The 16,321-nt window shown below is 42.1% G+C and overlaps 1 protein-coding gene across 1 annotated transcript; it reads left to right on the top strand.

Moving 5' to 3' along the window:
• Positions 1-12,592: 12,592 nt before the first annotated feature.
• On the top strand, positions 12,593-15,269 carry LOC140470951 (histone H2B 1/2-like). The gene has a single exon (XM_072566877.1). It carries the CDS (start codon positions 13,377-13,379, stop codon positions 13,755-13,757), a length of 381 nt encoding a protein of 126 aa, XP_072422978.1. The 5' UTR covers positions 12,593-13,376; the 3' UTR covers positions 13,758-15,269.
• The last annotated feature ends 1,052 nt before the right edge of the window (positions 15,270-16,321 follow it).

Raw genomic sequence — 16,321 nt, 5'->3', positions numbered from 1 at the left:
ATCAAGTTAGTGAGACATGATTTCCCACATACAAAGCCATGCTGACTATCCCTAATCAGTCCTTGCCTTTCCAAATACATATAAATATTGTCCCTCAGGATTCCCTCCATCAATGTTCCCACCATCAATGTCACGCTCACCAGTCTCTTGTTCCCTGGCTTTTCCTTACCACCTTTCTTAAACAGTGGCACCACATTAGCCAACCTCTCGTCTTCTGGCACCTCACCTGTGACTATCGATGATACAAATATCTCGGCAAGGGGCCCAGCAATCATCTCCCTAGCTTTCCAGAGTTGTAAGGTATACCTCCTCAGGTGCTGGGAATGTATCCATCTTTATGCATTTTAAGCTATCCAGCACCACCTTTTCTATAATATGGACACTTTTCAAGGTGTTTCCATCTATTTCCCCACATTCTATATCTTCCATATCCTTCTCCATAGTAAACACTGATGCAAAATATTCATTTAGAATCTCCCCCATCTCCTGCTGGTGGTTGCCTTGCTGATCTTTGAGGCCCCTTATTCTCTCCCTAATTACAATTTCCTCCTTAATGTATTTATAAAATCTATTTGTATTGTCCTTAAAACTACGTGCCAATGTTATCTCATGTCCCCTTTTTGCCCTGCTTTTATACTCTAAGGATCCATGCGATCTCTGCTGTTTATACCTGATTCCTTCTTTTCTTGACCAAAACCTCAATTTCTTCAGTCATCCAGCATTCCCTAAACCTACCAACCTTTCCTTTCACCCTAACAGGAGGGCATTGTCTCTGAACTCTCATTATCTCATTTTTGAAACTTCACATTTTCCAGCTATCTCTTTTCTTGTAAACATCTGTCCTCAATCAACTTTTGAAAGTTCTTGCAACCATGTTTTGAAAGTTCTTACCTAATAATGTCAAAATAGGCCTTCCTCCAATTTAGAACTTTTAGATTAGGCCTATCCTTTTCTATCACTACTATAAAACTAATACAATTAAGGTTTCTTGCCCCAAAGTGCTCCCCCACTGACAACTCAGCCACTTGCCCTACCTTATTTCCCAAGAGTAAGTCAAGTTTTGTGCCTTCTTTAGTAGGTTCATCCTACAATTTTCTTGTACATACCAGTCTATTTTAAAATCTCTACCATTTTCTTGCTATTATTCTTACAGATAATCTCTTTACAAATTGTTTCTCAATTTCTGCTGGGGTGGTGGGGGGGTGGGGGGGGAAGTCTACAGTACAACCTCCAAAAAGTGATAGAACATAGAACATTACAGCATAGTACAGGCCCTTCAGCCCTCTGTATTGCACCGAACCATGAAACCAATCTGAAGCCTACCTATCCTACACTATTTCATTTTCATCCATGTGTTTATCCAATGACCATTTAAATGCCCTTAAAGTTGGCAAGTCTGCTACTGTTGCAGGCAAGACATTCCATGCCTTTACTACTGACATCTGTCCAATATCTATCACCCCTCAATTTAAAACTATGTCTCCTCATGCTAGCCATCACCATCTGAGGAAAATGGCTTTCACTGTCCACCCTATATAACTTCTGATTATCTTCCACGTCTCAATTAAATCACCTTTCAACCTTCTTCTTTCTAATGAAAACAGCACCAAGTCCCTCAGCCTTTCCTCATAAGACATTCCTTCCATACCAGGCAACATCCTAGTAAATCTCCTCTGAACCCTTTCCAAAGCTTCAACATACTTCTAATAATGTGGTGACCAGAACTGTACGCAATACTCCAAGTGCGGCCGCGCCAGAGTTTTGTACAGCTGCAATATGACCTCGTGGCCCTGAAACTCAATCCCTCTACCAATGAAAGTAGCACACCATATGCCTTCTTAACAAACCTATCAACTTGGGTGACAACTTTCAGGGATCTATGTACATGGACAGATCTCTCTGCTCATCTACACTGCCCAGAATCTTACATTAGCCCAACATTCTTTATTCCTGTTGCTCCTTCCAAAGTGAATCACCTCACACTTTTCCATATTAAACTCCATTTACCACCTCTCAGCCCAGCTCTGCAGTTTATCTATATCTTTCTGTAACCTGCAACATCCTTTGGTACTATCCACAACTCCACCAACCGTAGTGTCATCCGCAAATTTACTAACTAATCCTTCTAGGTCCTCATCCAGGTCATTTATAGAAATGACAAGCAGTGGACACAACACCGACCCTTGCGGTACCCCACCAGTAATTGAACTCCAGGATGAACATTTCCCATCAACGACCACCCTCTCTTCTTTCAGCTAGCCAATTTCTCATCCAAACCACTAAATCACCCTTTCTTATTTCTTAGTTCCACTCAAATAACTTTCCTGGACTTATTCCCAGCAATATCTTTCCTAAGTACATCCATGATGTTATCCCCAGTTGAAAATGCCACACCCCTCCTCTCTTACCCCCCTTTCTATCCTCCCTATAGAATTTCTATCCGAGAACATTAAGCTGCTAATCTTGTCCATCCCTGAACCATGTCTCTGTAATTGCTATAATATCCAGTCCCATGGTTCTAACCATGCCCTGAGTTCATCTGCATTCCCTGTTAGGCCTCTTGCATTGTAGTAAATGCAGTTTAATTTATTAGTCCTACCTTTTTCTCTGCTTTGTTCCTTCTTGCACTGACTGTTTGACTCACTCCCTTTCCCAAGTGTACCAGTCTCAGATTGATCTCTTTCCTCACTATTTCCCTGGGTCTCCACCCCCCCCCCCCCCCCCCCACCCCTATACACACACACACACACACACGCTACTAGTTTAAAATCCCCGAGTAGCTATAGCAAATCTCCTTGCCAGTCCCCCTCCAATTCAGGTGTAATCTGTCTTTCTTATGTTAGTCACTTCTACCCCAGAAAAGGTTGCAATCACTCGAAAATGTGTACTCTTCTCCCCTGCACCAGCTCCTCAGCCCCACATCCATCTGCTCTACCCTTCTATTCCTACCCTCACGAGCTCATAACAACGGGAGTAATCCAGATATTATTACTCTCAAGGACCTCCTTTTTAAGTTCCTACCTAACTTCCTGCATTTTCCCTTCAGATCCTCATCTTTTTCCCTTTCTATGTCATTAGTTTCAATTCTCCTTTGGAGAATATTCTACACACTCTCAGGAGATATCCTTGATCCTGGCACCAAGGAAATAACACTATTTTGATTTCTTGCTGCTGGGCACAGAAACGTCTGTCTGTGCCTCTGACTAGAGAGCGTCCCCTATTGCAATTGCTTGCTTCGAACATGGCATACCTCTTGTTATATGAGAGCCAGTCTTGGTACCAGAAACTTGGCTATTGGTGCTATATTCCCCTGAGAGTCCATTATCCCCTATATTTTCCAAAACAGCATACATGTTTGAGATGGGGATAGCTACAGGAGACTCCTGTACTACCTGCCTTACCTTCTTACCTTTGCTGGAGGTAACCCATCTATCTGACTGCATCTGAGATCACACCCCTCTACTAAAGACCATCTATCTCCCTTAACAATCTACAGACCGAGAAAACAGCATGTCTTACTGCTCTAAAACAAAAACACTGCTCCAGGCTAACTTAGTACCTATTATATATTTTTTAAATTCAGTCAGGAGTCAGATCTCAACAAAACATCAGTTAGTCATTTCCCAATTCCCTTTCCTCCCAGTTTGAGTAAAGAACTGTGGCTGTTTAGAAAGGACAGAGAACATTTCAAGCTTGAATATTGTCCCTTTATGAAGGTCATTCCTGGGTCATGTTAATATCTCCTCCCTCTGGTTCTCAGAGAAGGTGACGGTCACTCGGCCCATTTAATGTGCTCCACCATGCAATAACATCAAGACTGATTCAGTTCCTGCAGCCATCGTCACATCCGCATGAGAACATAGAACAGTATACAGCACAGAACAGGCCCTTCAGCCCACGATGTTGTGCTGACCATTGAACGTCATGTCAGGTAAACCTAATGTATGAACCCCCAAATGTCTGTGACCATATGCATGTCCAGCAGTCTCTTAAATATCCCCAATGACCTCGCTTCCACAACTGCTGCTGGCAACGCATTCCATGCTCTCACAACTCTCTGCGTAAAGAACCCGCCTCTGACATCCCCTCTATACTTTCCTCCAAACAACTTAAAACTATGACCCCTGGTGTTAACAATTTCTGCCCTGGGAAAAAAGTCTCTGGCTATCAACTCTATCTATGCTTTTCATTATCTTGTACACCTCAATTAGGTCCCCTCTCTTCCTTCTTTTTTCCAATGAAAAAAGTCTGAGCTCAGTCAACTTCTCTTCGTAACATAAGCCCTCCATTCCAGGCAGCATCCTGGTAAACCTCCTCTGAACCCTCTCCAAAGCATCCACATCTTTCCTATAATAGGGCAACCAGAACTGGACGCAGTATTCCAAGTGCAGTCTAACCAAAGTTTTATAGAGCTGCAACAAGATCTCACAGCTCTTAAACTCAATCCCCCTGTTAATGAAAGCCAAAACACCATATGCTTTCTTAACAACCCTGTCCACTTGGGAAGCCATTTTAAGGGATCTATGTACCTGCACACCAAATCCCGCTGTTCCTCCACACTGCCAAGAATCCTGACTTTAATCCTGGACTCAGCTTTCAAGTTTGACCTCCCAAAATGCATCACTTCGCATTTATCCAGGTTGAACTCCATCTGCCACCTCTCAGCCCATCTCTGCATCCTGTCAATGTCCAGCTGCAGCCTACAACAGCCCTCTATACTGTCAACGACACCTCCAAACTTTGTGTTGTCTGCAAACCTGCTAACCCATCCTTCAAACTCCTCATCCAAGTTATTAATAAAAATTACAAAGAGGCCCAAGAACAGAGCCCCGTGGAACAGCACTCACCACTGACCTCCAGGCAGAATACTTTCCTTCCACTACCACTCGCTATGTCAAAAGTAACATGCAGACAGATGCGCAGATTTGGAAATCAGACACATTTGGCAAAATTTTTGTTATACAACGCTTTGAAATGTGATTATTTGATTCCATTAATTGGTTGAGAAAATGTATCCAGATTTCTTGATTTTTTTTGTGTGTAATACATTCTAGAAAGGGTCAAGAGGAACACGGGGTTCTTTATAACTAATTGGAAGTAATTTGGAAAGAGGTTCTCAATTGAAAAAGAAACAATGTTTCTTGCTTGACTGAAAGAAAGAACTATTATCTCCTGCCACGGGGTGGCACAGTGGTTCGCACTGCTGCCTCACCGCGCTAGAAACCCGGGTTCAATTCCCGCTTGAGGTAACTGTCTGTGCGGAGTTTGCACATTCTCCCCCGTGTCTGCGTAGGTTTCCTCTCTCACTCCAAAATTGCCCGTAGTGTAAGGTAAAGGGATGGGTCGGTGTCGACTTGTTGAGCCTGTTTCCACATTAAGTAATCTAAAATGTGGGGATGACAGCAACTTTGCTGCTATGATTCGTTTATAGAGATGGAATGCTGAATTCATAGAGATTGGGATTATAATTTATTTATTCCTGATGAAGGGCTTTTGCCCGAAACGTCGATTTCGCTGCTCCTTGGATGCTGCCTGAACTGCTGTGCTCTTCCAGCAACACTAATCCAGAATCTGGTTTCCAGCATCTGCAGTCATTGTTTTTACCTTGGGATTATATTTGTTTATTGATTACCTTTGATCAGTACAGATTCAATGGGCTGAGGGCTCTTCTGTGCTGCAGATCTCTATGAATCGAGATTGTGAATAGAAGACTGTGCATTCAAAATGAATGATTTGCAATGGATATAGAACTCCATGTGTGCGTCATGTGTGCGTGCTTGCACGCATGTGATTATTTCTCATTTAGCCTGGCTTTGGTACAGAATGTGTTTGGAATTCGTATTATTTAATTGCCGTGTCCATGTTAAGTGACTTTGTTGGAAAATCACATCTTGCTCAGTCACCTCAGTGGGGGGAAACCGGGGCGCCCGGAGAAATCCCACACAGACACGGGGAGCGAGTACAAATTTACGGGGGAAGAGGGAGGCCTTTCACAGGCTGGGGGAGGGGGGAAGGGGGAGGTCTTTCTCGGCCTGGGGGAGGGGGGAAGGGGGAGGCCTTTCTCGGGCTGGGGGGGGGGGAGGGGGAAGGGGGAGGCCTTTCTCGGGCATTGGCGGGGGGCTGCTGGGGGAGACAGAGCGGGAAGAAGCTGCTGTGGGACATTCTTGTGGTTTGCAATCCTCTGAACACTGCTGGCAATTCATTGTTTGGCTTCAGTTTCAGGCTGTCTGTTGATATTAGGCAGTGAATAATGGATGGACAGACTATAATTTTGTGATAATCCCAGAAAGGACACGTACTAGACTCAACAGATTCAAAGTTTCGAGTGAAACATTAGAAATAGCGGCTCTTCTTCCCTTCAGTTAGTGTCTTGGCAACTTGATATTGATGTATGTCACCATGTCAGCTCCTTCAGGAATTCCCAGTCATGGAGGTGTCCTGATGTTAGTTTCTGGATCTCACCCAATTGTGAACAAATGGAAATAAAAGAAAAGGAGATGAGGAAACAACTCAGGGCAAAAGTGGAATCAATAACTGGTTTTGTTCGAATTGCTGAGTTTTAAAAATCTGTAATAATTATTAACTGAATGCCCCACTAATCAGTTTGATCTTGCCTAACTTGTCTTAATGTTGGTTTACAGCTGAAAAATCTTCTGTCTCTCTCCAAGCAAATATTCCAAGGGTCAAGGCAACCGAATATTTCCTCAGTCCAAAGCTAAGTGTGATCAGCTCCTTCCACCAAACACCAGGTATGTTTCTGCTGTCAGAGTGGAGAATTTCCTTTCCACAGTCTCAGATCAGATTGAAACAGACTTAGATTGAGTTCAGTTTCTAGAGACTTATCCAAACAAATAGTCAGACACAACCGTGGAATGACAAGTTTCTTTCTTCTCTCCATTCTCCATAGGTGTCTTCCCACTTCTAATTAATATCATTCATAATGCATTAACATTCACACCGTGTTTGAAGTGTTATAGGCTGACTCCTTGTCTAAAGTACATAATTGGGGAGTAAATCAAGATTGTTTTTAATAAGGGCATTTTAAGTTTCTCAAACCAGAAAGATAATGACATCACACTGTTACATCATTTCAACAGCCAAATATGACAATTAGTGAATCATTACTGAGCACACACACATACACAAAAGAACTGACTGATTCAGATTGAGTCCCAGAGACACTCGACATATCAAAACACAGGGTACAAAGACTAATAACAGTGTACATCCATCTCCGTTGTAGGAAACAGATGTGAATGCATACAAAATGTTTTTCAAAAACAAGCACCTAATCCCATTCAGCCAGCATTCCATTTCAATAAGTGTGTCATGGCAGGAGAGGAGCTGCCAACCCCTCCTTTATCTCAACAGAATTCTCACCTTGTTCACCTTGCAGGCAGAGAAACCATGTTTTCCCACTACCCAGCAATAAGTTTCTTTTTTAAAAAAAGCTTTGTGTAACTTTGTTCCCAAATTCCCTTCATTCTTGTACAGAGTCCCACTTGCCCCACCCAACGAAATATTACAAAAAGGAAGAAGATAGAATGTCATTTCCTCAAATTAACCATACAATCAAATAATCACCCTTTATTCTGATGAAGAAAGATCAATTTAGCCAAATCTTATAATTTGTAAATTCTCTTTACACAGAACATTGAATATTACAGCCCATTCCAGGCCCTTCACCCTTGATGTTGCACTGACCTGTGAAACCAACCTGAAGCCTATCTAACCTACACTATTCCATTATCATCGATATATTTATCCAATGACCATTTAAATGCCTTCACAGTTGGCAAGTCTACTACTGTTGGAGGAAGGTCATTCCATGCTCTTACTACTCTCTGAGTATAGAACCTACCTCTGACATCTCTCCCATATCTATCACCCCACAATTTAAAGCTAATTTAATTCACATTCAGGCACATCCCCTCGAGCTTGCCATCACCATCTGAGGAAAAAGGTTCTCACTGTCCACCCTAACAAATCCTCTGATCATCTTGTATGTCTCTCTTAAGTCACCTCTTAACGTTCTTCTCTCTAATGAAAACAGCTTCATGTCTCCCAGCCGTTCGTCATAAGACTTTGCCTTCATATGAAGGCAATGTCCTGGTAAATCTCCTCTGTGCACTTTGCAATGTTTCCACATCCTTCGTATAATGTGGTTCCCCCAAATGTAGGCAATACTCCAAGTGTGGCCACACCAGAGTTTTGTACAGCTGCTAAATTTACCTGGATGGTTTAAATCTTCCCCACTGTATGACAGAAAGCACAAGTCCTTTTGCAATTGACATTCCCACCAAAGAGCATCATAAGAGTATTGCTAATAACTTGCACCGTCACACTACTGAACAGGGTTTTATAATATACAGAATAGAACAATGAAGTGAACTCGCCAGTTCTTTTTCCTGTAGATGGAACCCTTTGGTCAGGCAGCTGCAATTCAGTTTATTTGTTTGTTGCCCTTTCTCTCAGACATTAACATCAGAATGTAAGACCTATCCATTTCTCAGCATTATTCACAAAATTATGTCACTATTCTCTGAGAAAAGCTGATGGCATCCTGAAGAACAGCCCCTGATATCATTCCTCCCAGTTAGACTGTGCACTGAAAGAGTGAGAAAACTCTTCACTTTTCCATGACACAATCCATTCCACAAAACAAATGAACTGAGCAGAACTGACAGGCAGAGATTGATAACTAACTTCACAGATTCACAAAGCAGAAGCTGGCATGTACAGATTGATGACTATACTGACACATTCACAGGGCAGAAGTGTACAAAAGAAGATCGATAATTGTAGTTTCATGCTCACATTGCAGAAACATGTATATATAGATTGTTGAGTATAGTTTCTACCACATAGTACAAACCGAAAAGGAGAAATTGGTAACTATATTTACATACTTACATAACAGAACTGGCAGGGACAAATTACGAAGCACATTCACATACTTACAACACAGAAGTTAATAGAGAAAGATTGATAAATGCATTCACACATTCACATTGTGGATACTGACAGTTACAGATGAATAACTGTAACTGCACATTCAGATACACAGAGCTGAGACTGACAGGAACAGATTGGTAAACAAACTGAGAGGGGATCTGATTGAGACATGTAAGATTATTAAAGGGTTGGACACTCTGGAGGCAGGAAACATGTTTCCGTGGATGGGTGAGTGCCGAACCAGAGGACACAGCTTACAAATACAGGGTAGACCATTTAGGACAGAGATGAGGAGAAACGTCTTCACCCAGAGAGTGGTGGCTGTGTGGAATGATCTGCCCCAGAGGGCAGTGGAGGCTCAGTCTCTGGATTCGTTTAAGAAAGAGTTGGATAGAGCTCTCAAGGATTGTGGAATCAAGGGTTATGGAGATAAGGCAGGAACAGGATACTGATTAAGGATAATCAGCCATGATCATATTGAATGGTGGTGCAGGCTCAAAGGGCAGAATGGCCTACTCCTGCACCTATTGTCTATTGTAAATATACTCAGTGTTCACATGGTAGTTACTGACAGAGAAAGTTTGATAACAAATGTATCATGTTGACACAGCAGAACCTGACAGGAACAGATTAATAACCATAATACTCCTAGTGTCACATTGCATGAATAACTCACCTCACATTTTCACCGAGCAGTACAGATCGATAACTATACTCACATTGACAAGCAGAAACTGACAGGTATAGAATGACAACTATCCTCACACATTTGGTGTTAGAAACTGAAGATAACTACGCTCATATTCACATGGCAGAAACAGTTACAGCTTGATAACTACAGTCACCCATTCACATTGCAGTAACTGACAGGGACAGATTGATGACGACACCCACACATTGATATGACAGAAACCGACACAGGTACAGATTGATAACTAAAATCACATATGGATGTATCACAAACCTGAGAGGTAGAGACTGATAATGGCAGTGTAATTGATATTGCAGACACTTTGATTGATAACTACACCCACATATTCACACACAAACTGACAAGTACAGGTTTGATATCCACAGTGACACATTCATATTGCAGTAACTGACAGGGATCCTCCCTCTGAAATATTACAAAAAAGAAAGAAAACAGAATGTCATTTTTTGAAATGATCAACACAAGTTTTCTACTACATCCCGAGATATACTTGATGGTGTTTCAGAGATTTAGTCACCTTTGTGTTTTTTTTGAACACCTCTAGGACCTTCTTTTCTGTCATGCATACTGTTTTGAAGACATCAATATTTATTTCCCCAAGTTCCCTAGCCTCCACCGTGACAGAATGATAACTAAGTTGATATAGTCAAATAGGAGAAATACACACATTCAAATACCCAAAACTGACAAGTTCAGATTAATAACTACACTCTCAGATTTACAGAGCAGAAACTGACGGGCACAGCACGATACCTGCTTTGATGTATTCAGAGATTCGAGTCTGATAGGTACATACGCATGACACAACTCTCAAATTCACCTTGTGGAAACTGACATGTATAGATTAATCACTACACAAAGCAGAAACTAACAGGAAAAATTTGATAACTACACTCGCATAAGAGAAACTGACTGGTACAGATCCACTCTCACATATTGATATAGCAAACAGAGATTAACTGGCACAGATTAATAACTGCAGTCATGCATCAGTTGCGAAAACACACACATTTGCATTGTGAAAACTGACATGTCCATGTTGATAACTATATTTGGATGCTCACATAGCAAAGACAGATTGATAACTGCACTGTATTCACAAAGCAGAATCTGACAGGAAGAAATTAATAATTTTATTTTGATTTGGACAAAGCTGAAACTGACAGCTTTATAAATTGATAACCTCATTCACATATTCACAAGAGAGATACTGACAAGGAATGATTGATAAATACACTCATATATTCACCAAGTAGAAACTGACTGGTAATTGACTGTTAGCAATACTCACTCTAATAACTGAAACTGCCAGATGTTGGTTGATATGTGCACTAACATTCACATCGCAAACTCTCACACGAAAGGATGTATTACTTTCTCAGATATACAGAAGAGACACTGACAGGGACAGATTGGTAATTAGACTCCTCTTGTCAATAACAGAAAATCACAGGAACAAATCAATAATAACAGTCCCACTTTCACGTAACATTAACTCACAGATACAGTTTGTTAGCTACACTCAAATTCACAGAGCAGAATCTGAGAGGTGCAGATTGGTAACTGCCTCTCATATTGACTTGATAGAAACTGGTCGAGATGGATTCAAACGTGTGCTCACAAATTCACATTGAAAAAACTAACTGGTATATGCAGAGAAAGTTTTCTGGCAAGTACAATTTGATAAAGACACTCAACATTTAATAGAGTCTCACATGTATCTGACAGGTACAGACTGATAAATGTATTTACACATTCTCAAAGCCAAACACTGCCAGTTACAGATTGATAACAACACCCTCTCTCACGTAGCAGAAACTGGCAGGGAAATTTGATAACCATACACTCACTTACCCACTTTGCAGAGTCTGACAGGAATATTTGCTTCCGATATTCTCCTATTCACTCAGCGGAATTGGTCGAGAATAGACTGTCAATTACACACACACACATATTCAGCAAGAAAAACTGACAGGTATCGATTGGTAACTCCATTTATAGATTCACACAAAGTCTGACGGGGCAGATCAAACCTAAACTCAGATAAACTCCCAGGTACGTAAACTTTGACAGGTACAGATTCAGAGAGCAAAAACTAACAGTGAAAGATTGATAAATTCACTTTTACATTGGAAAGATTGGCAGGAATAGATTGATAAATGCACCAACATGCACAGAGCAGACACTGATAGGTACAGATTGATAACTACATACCTGTAGGCACACAGCAGAAAGTGACATGGACAGAGTGATAACTACATTCACATATTTGTATTCCAACAACTGACAGGGACACATTAATTGACCATGACTTGTTCACATGACCAACCTGACAGGCATAGACTGAAAATGACAGTCTCGTTCACACAGCAGAATCTGACAGGCAGAGATTGATAACGGCACTCTCACATTTACCTTGTCTGGAACTGACAGGGACATATTGATAAATACATTGGCACATTAACAAACCAGAAACTGATGGGTACAGACTATTCCTGACACTCTTAGATTAACAGATCAGAAACTGACTGGGACAGGCTGGTAAATAAACTCCCACATTTACATTGTAGAGACTGACAGGTACATATTAGCTGGATCTGAACACATTTCACCATTTATAGCCCATTGACACTCGCACTATTTTGAAGATGGATAGACTGAATCACCATCCAAAATATACACTCAGGAACTGAAACAAATCTGGAGAAAGGGAGGGGCTGCAGGTGCTGGAGATCAGAGTTGAGAGTGTACTGCTGGAAAAGCACAGTAGGCCAGGCAGCATCCGAGGAGCAGGAGAATTGACATTTTGGGCATAATCCCTTCATCAGGAAGGGAAGGGCTTCCTGATGAAGGGCTTCTGCCCGAAACCTCGATTCTCCTGTTCTTCGGAAGGTGCCTGGCCTGCTGTGTTTCTCCAGCACTACACTCTCGACACTGAAAGTAATCATCTGTTTTATTGAATTTCTCTTTTTGCCAAGCGTGTTTATTGGACATTACTATATTAAAATTCATGTGGTCAGCAGAAAATAAAAGACACAGTTCACAATACATCAATTCCCTTTTATTCATGGAGGTAATCAAAGTAAAACTGACAGTGTTCCACACGCTGGCAGCTATTGTGAGGAATGTATGAATAGTTTGGGCCTATTCTCATTGGAGAATTAAAGAAGGATGTGGAACCTTAAGGGGAAAAGGAAACTGAAGGGGGTTGACCGATTCGATGCTGGTAGAATGTCCTTAATCTACAGAGAGTGTAGAGCAAGAAACACACAAACTGCAATTGTCAAGTAGTTCTATCATTTCCAGAAGAGAAACACATTCCCTGTCAGATTGTACTGCACTTTGTCACTTGACATCAGAAGTGATCAAATGGATGAGAAAAGAGAGCCATCATTAAAAGATGCAGGATAAATCGGTATGAGGGTCTCACAATTTAGAGTGAGCTCGGAGGTTGATCCCTGCCCAAGACTTCGGTCTGTGTTCCCCATGTCATTGCAGATCCTGAGAGATCCACATTTTCGGATTCTCTGCAGGTCAGCATCGTGTCCCACATGAACCAATCCCAGCGAGGTGAATATTTCCAGTAAGGCAGCCAATCAGGAAGCAGGCCTTCCCCATCCCTCATTAGCATAATAGAGGTGTTCAGTGTAGAAAAGGCGAGCTCGGAGCCCCCTTTCCCCTTACACTGTGTGTGAAAGTGAGCGGCAGGATGGGTGATGAGAAGAAACCACAGCCAGTCCCCAAAAAGGGCGCTAAGAAAATGGTCAAGAAGTCGGCAGGGAAGGGGATCAAGAAGAGGAGGCGGCCGAGGAAAGAAGCTTACTCCATCTACATCTACAAAGTGATGAAGCAGGTTCACCCCGACACCGGCATCTCCTCCAAGGCCATGAACATCATGAACTCGTTCGTCAAAGATATTTTCGAGCGGATCGCGGGGGAAGCTTCCCGCCTGGCCCATTACAACAAGCGCAGTACCATCAGCTCCCGGGAGATCCAGACCGCCGTGAGGCTGCTGCTGCCCGGGGAGCTGGCCAAGCACGCCGTGTCGGAGGGTACAAAGGCGGTGACCAAGTACACCAGCTCCAAGTGAAGGACAGCATTGGAGTGACAACAAAAACCCAACGGCTCTTTTAAGGGCCACCTTCCACCTTCCCTGAAACAGCTGGACCAGTATAGTTCTGGGGATGGAACGGTTAATGTCTCCACGGGATTTGGGTTTGATGAATATTGTGTCAATGAATGAGTGCCCGCCGACCCTCTGCGCGCCTTATTCTCCGATATATTCCTGTATATCCTGTAATCCCTGCCCGGGGAGGGAGATCATGTTAAAAGCCACAGACATTTCTCAGCTGCTTCCGCGTTACTCGATCAGTTCAGGAACAAACGGTCCCTGTGGGGTATAAACCCCGAGTTTCACTCCCGGGAAACCAAACCACCCACCGACAAACAAAGAAAATGTTTCCCCCCCGGTCCGTCCCATTTGACTTGGTTTGTATTTCCAAATCTCCATGTGAGTATTGTCCGGATGCAGAATGTTATAAATGCTGCCGGTGAGAGCCTTTTAAAATGGTCTGCAATAACACCAGAACAGCAGCAAGACTGGCATCGGAAATGGGGAGCTTTTACTGAGCCCTGATCGAGTCCAATAGGGAGGGCAACTTGAACATATTCTCCAAAGGCGGTGTTCACTGTTAACGCGCCCACGCCGGAGAACGTTATCTGATGTTTGATCAATATAACCGGGTGCTGTTGAAATGGGAAATCAAGGATTCGTTGCACATTGCAGTGTTTGGCGCCTTTTCTGTTTCCGCTGAGCTTCAAGTTCAGAAAATCCCATTCAAGATCAGAAATGGGCAGATTGAAGTGGGCTCGGGAATGAGGGAAAGGGAGACTGTGTAAAGTCTACATTTTTAAAGGAGAATGAACTCGAGTATTGGTGCATTCTTCTGTGTTCAAGTCTCACCTTTCCATGACATATTGGCGGGCTTTTCAAATTGGAAAGAAAGCGGTTGATGATGTGGGGCCGGGAGCTTCCGCCTTCCTCACCGTGTCCTCTCCGGATTGGGGAATACACCAGCTCCCAGTTTGGGAATTGAAACAACGTTTAGGGGATGTTGGAGAGGTTTGAAAAAGGATGTGTGACCTTTCGGGGAAAAGAGAACTTTCTGAAGGGAGTTGGGCAGTAGATGCTGGGAAAATGTCACTGATTAACATTTTATTTTCAAATCTTCATACGAGTATTGCCCGGATGCAAAATGCTGTAAATGTTACTGTGTGCTGTCAGTGACAAACTTTCAAAATGTAAGGGACACCGTTTAGAATATGAGGCTTTCAGTCGAAGAAAGAAATGTGGACCTTGCTGATCTTGTTATTATTTCACAGCGAGCCGTTGGTGATGGTTTATGAGCTGAGGTGAAGACTTGATAACCATATGTCTTTTTTTATATTAGATAAGGGAGTCTCTGGGTATGGTCAGCAAGCAGGAACATGTGATTCAAACCATAACTGGAGCAATTTGTGATCATTTCTTATGACAGAATACACAGAGGCAGTTGAAAATACCACAAATGTCTGAATTTTGTGATGGTTTTCTGCTCTGAGATCTTCAACAAGACAGAAACGTCAACAAAATAATAACTGTCTGTTCAAAAAAGACTTATGGTTATCGATCCTTTACCTCAGCTGATCAACCAGCACTAACGGCTGGCTGTGAAATATAACAAGATCAACAAGTTTCACATTGTTTTCTTCAATAGAAAGCTTCATATTCTAAACTCTGTCCCTTACTCTGGATGCATTGTTAATGATTTGGAGCTGCTGCTGTTGGGCTGGAATGTACAAAGTTAAAAAAATCCCACAACACCAGGTCATAGTCCAACAGGTTTAATTGGAAGCACGAGCTTTCGGAGCGCTGCTCCTTCATCAGGTGGTTGTGGAGTAAACAATTGATAGGCACAGAATTTATAGCAAAAGTTTACAGTGTGATGTAACTGAAATTATACATTGAAAAATAACTTGATTATTTGTTAAGTCTCTCTTCTGTTAGAATGAACATGACAGTTTCACTTCTTTTCGATGTAAATCCCAAAATTTGTTTTTAAAAGTTATATTCTCCGGGGAACTGGTGTCAGGCCAGATAAGATGATGAAGGTGCTCGCCCCCTGTGTTGTGTTTTCTGTGTTGGAATATTTAGACTGATTCTAATCTAAAAAATGAGTTTAAAAGGTCTTACATGGATCCATTCAGTTTTTGAGCAAATTTTAAATTCGCCTCACAAACACATATGCACATATGGGTTTTGTGTTGTTGGGGGGGTGGTGGTTGGGTGTGTTGTGAGTGTCTGTGAGACAGAGTGTGAGTGTAAAGGGAGCATGTGTGAGTTTGGGAGTGCGTATCTGTGTGTGTAAAGGAGCGTGTGTGTTGGAGTGTCCCTGTGTGGAAAGTGCAATGTTGCTCACCTGTAGTGTGACATTAACCCAAGGTCCCTGTTGAGGTCCTGCCTATGGGTACCGAATTTTTACAAAAAGTTTTGGCATTTACACCAGAAAGAAGTGAAACTGTCATGGTCACTGTAACAGAAGAGTGACTTAACAAACAATCAAGGTGTTTTTCAATGTATAATTTCAGTTACATCACACTAAACTTTTGCTACAA

Source organism: Chiloscyllium punctatum, chromosome 52 (assembly GCF_047496795.1).
Source record: "Chiloscyllium punctatum isolate Juve2018m chromosome 52, sChiPun1.3, whole genome shotgun sequence".
Taxonomy (NCBI): Eukaryota; Metazoa; Chordata; class Chondrichthyes; order Orectolobiformes; family Hemiscylliidae; genus Chiloscyllium; species Chiloscyllium punctatum.
This window is presented reverse-complemented; position numbering and strand designations above follow the sequence as displayed.

What these genes read in the sequence shown, in the direction of transcription:
- LOC140470951 (XM_072566877.1), top strand. Translation starts at nt 13,377, where the DNA reads ATGGGTGATGAGAAGAAACCACAGCCAGTCCCCAAAAAGGGCGCTAAG.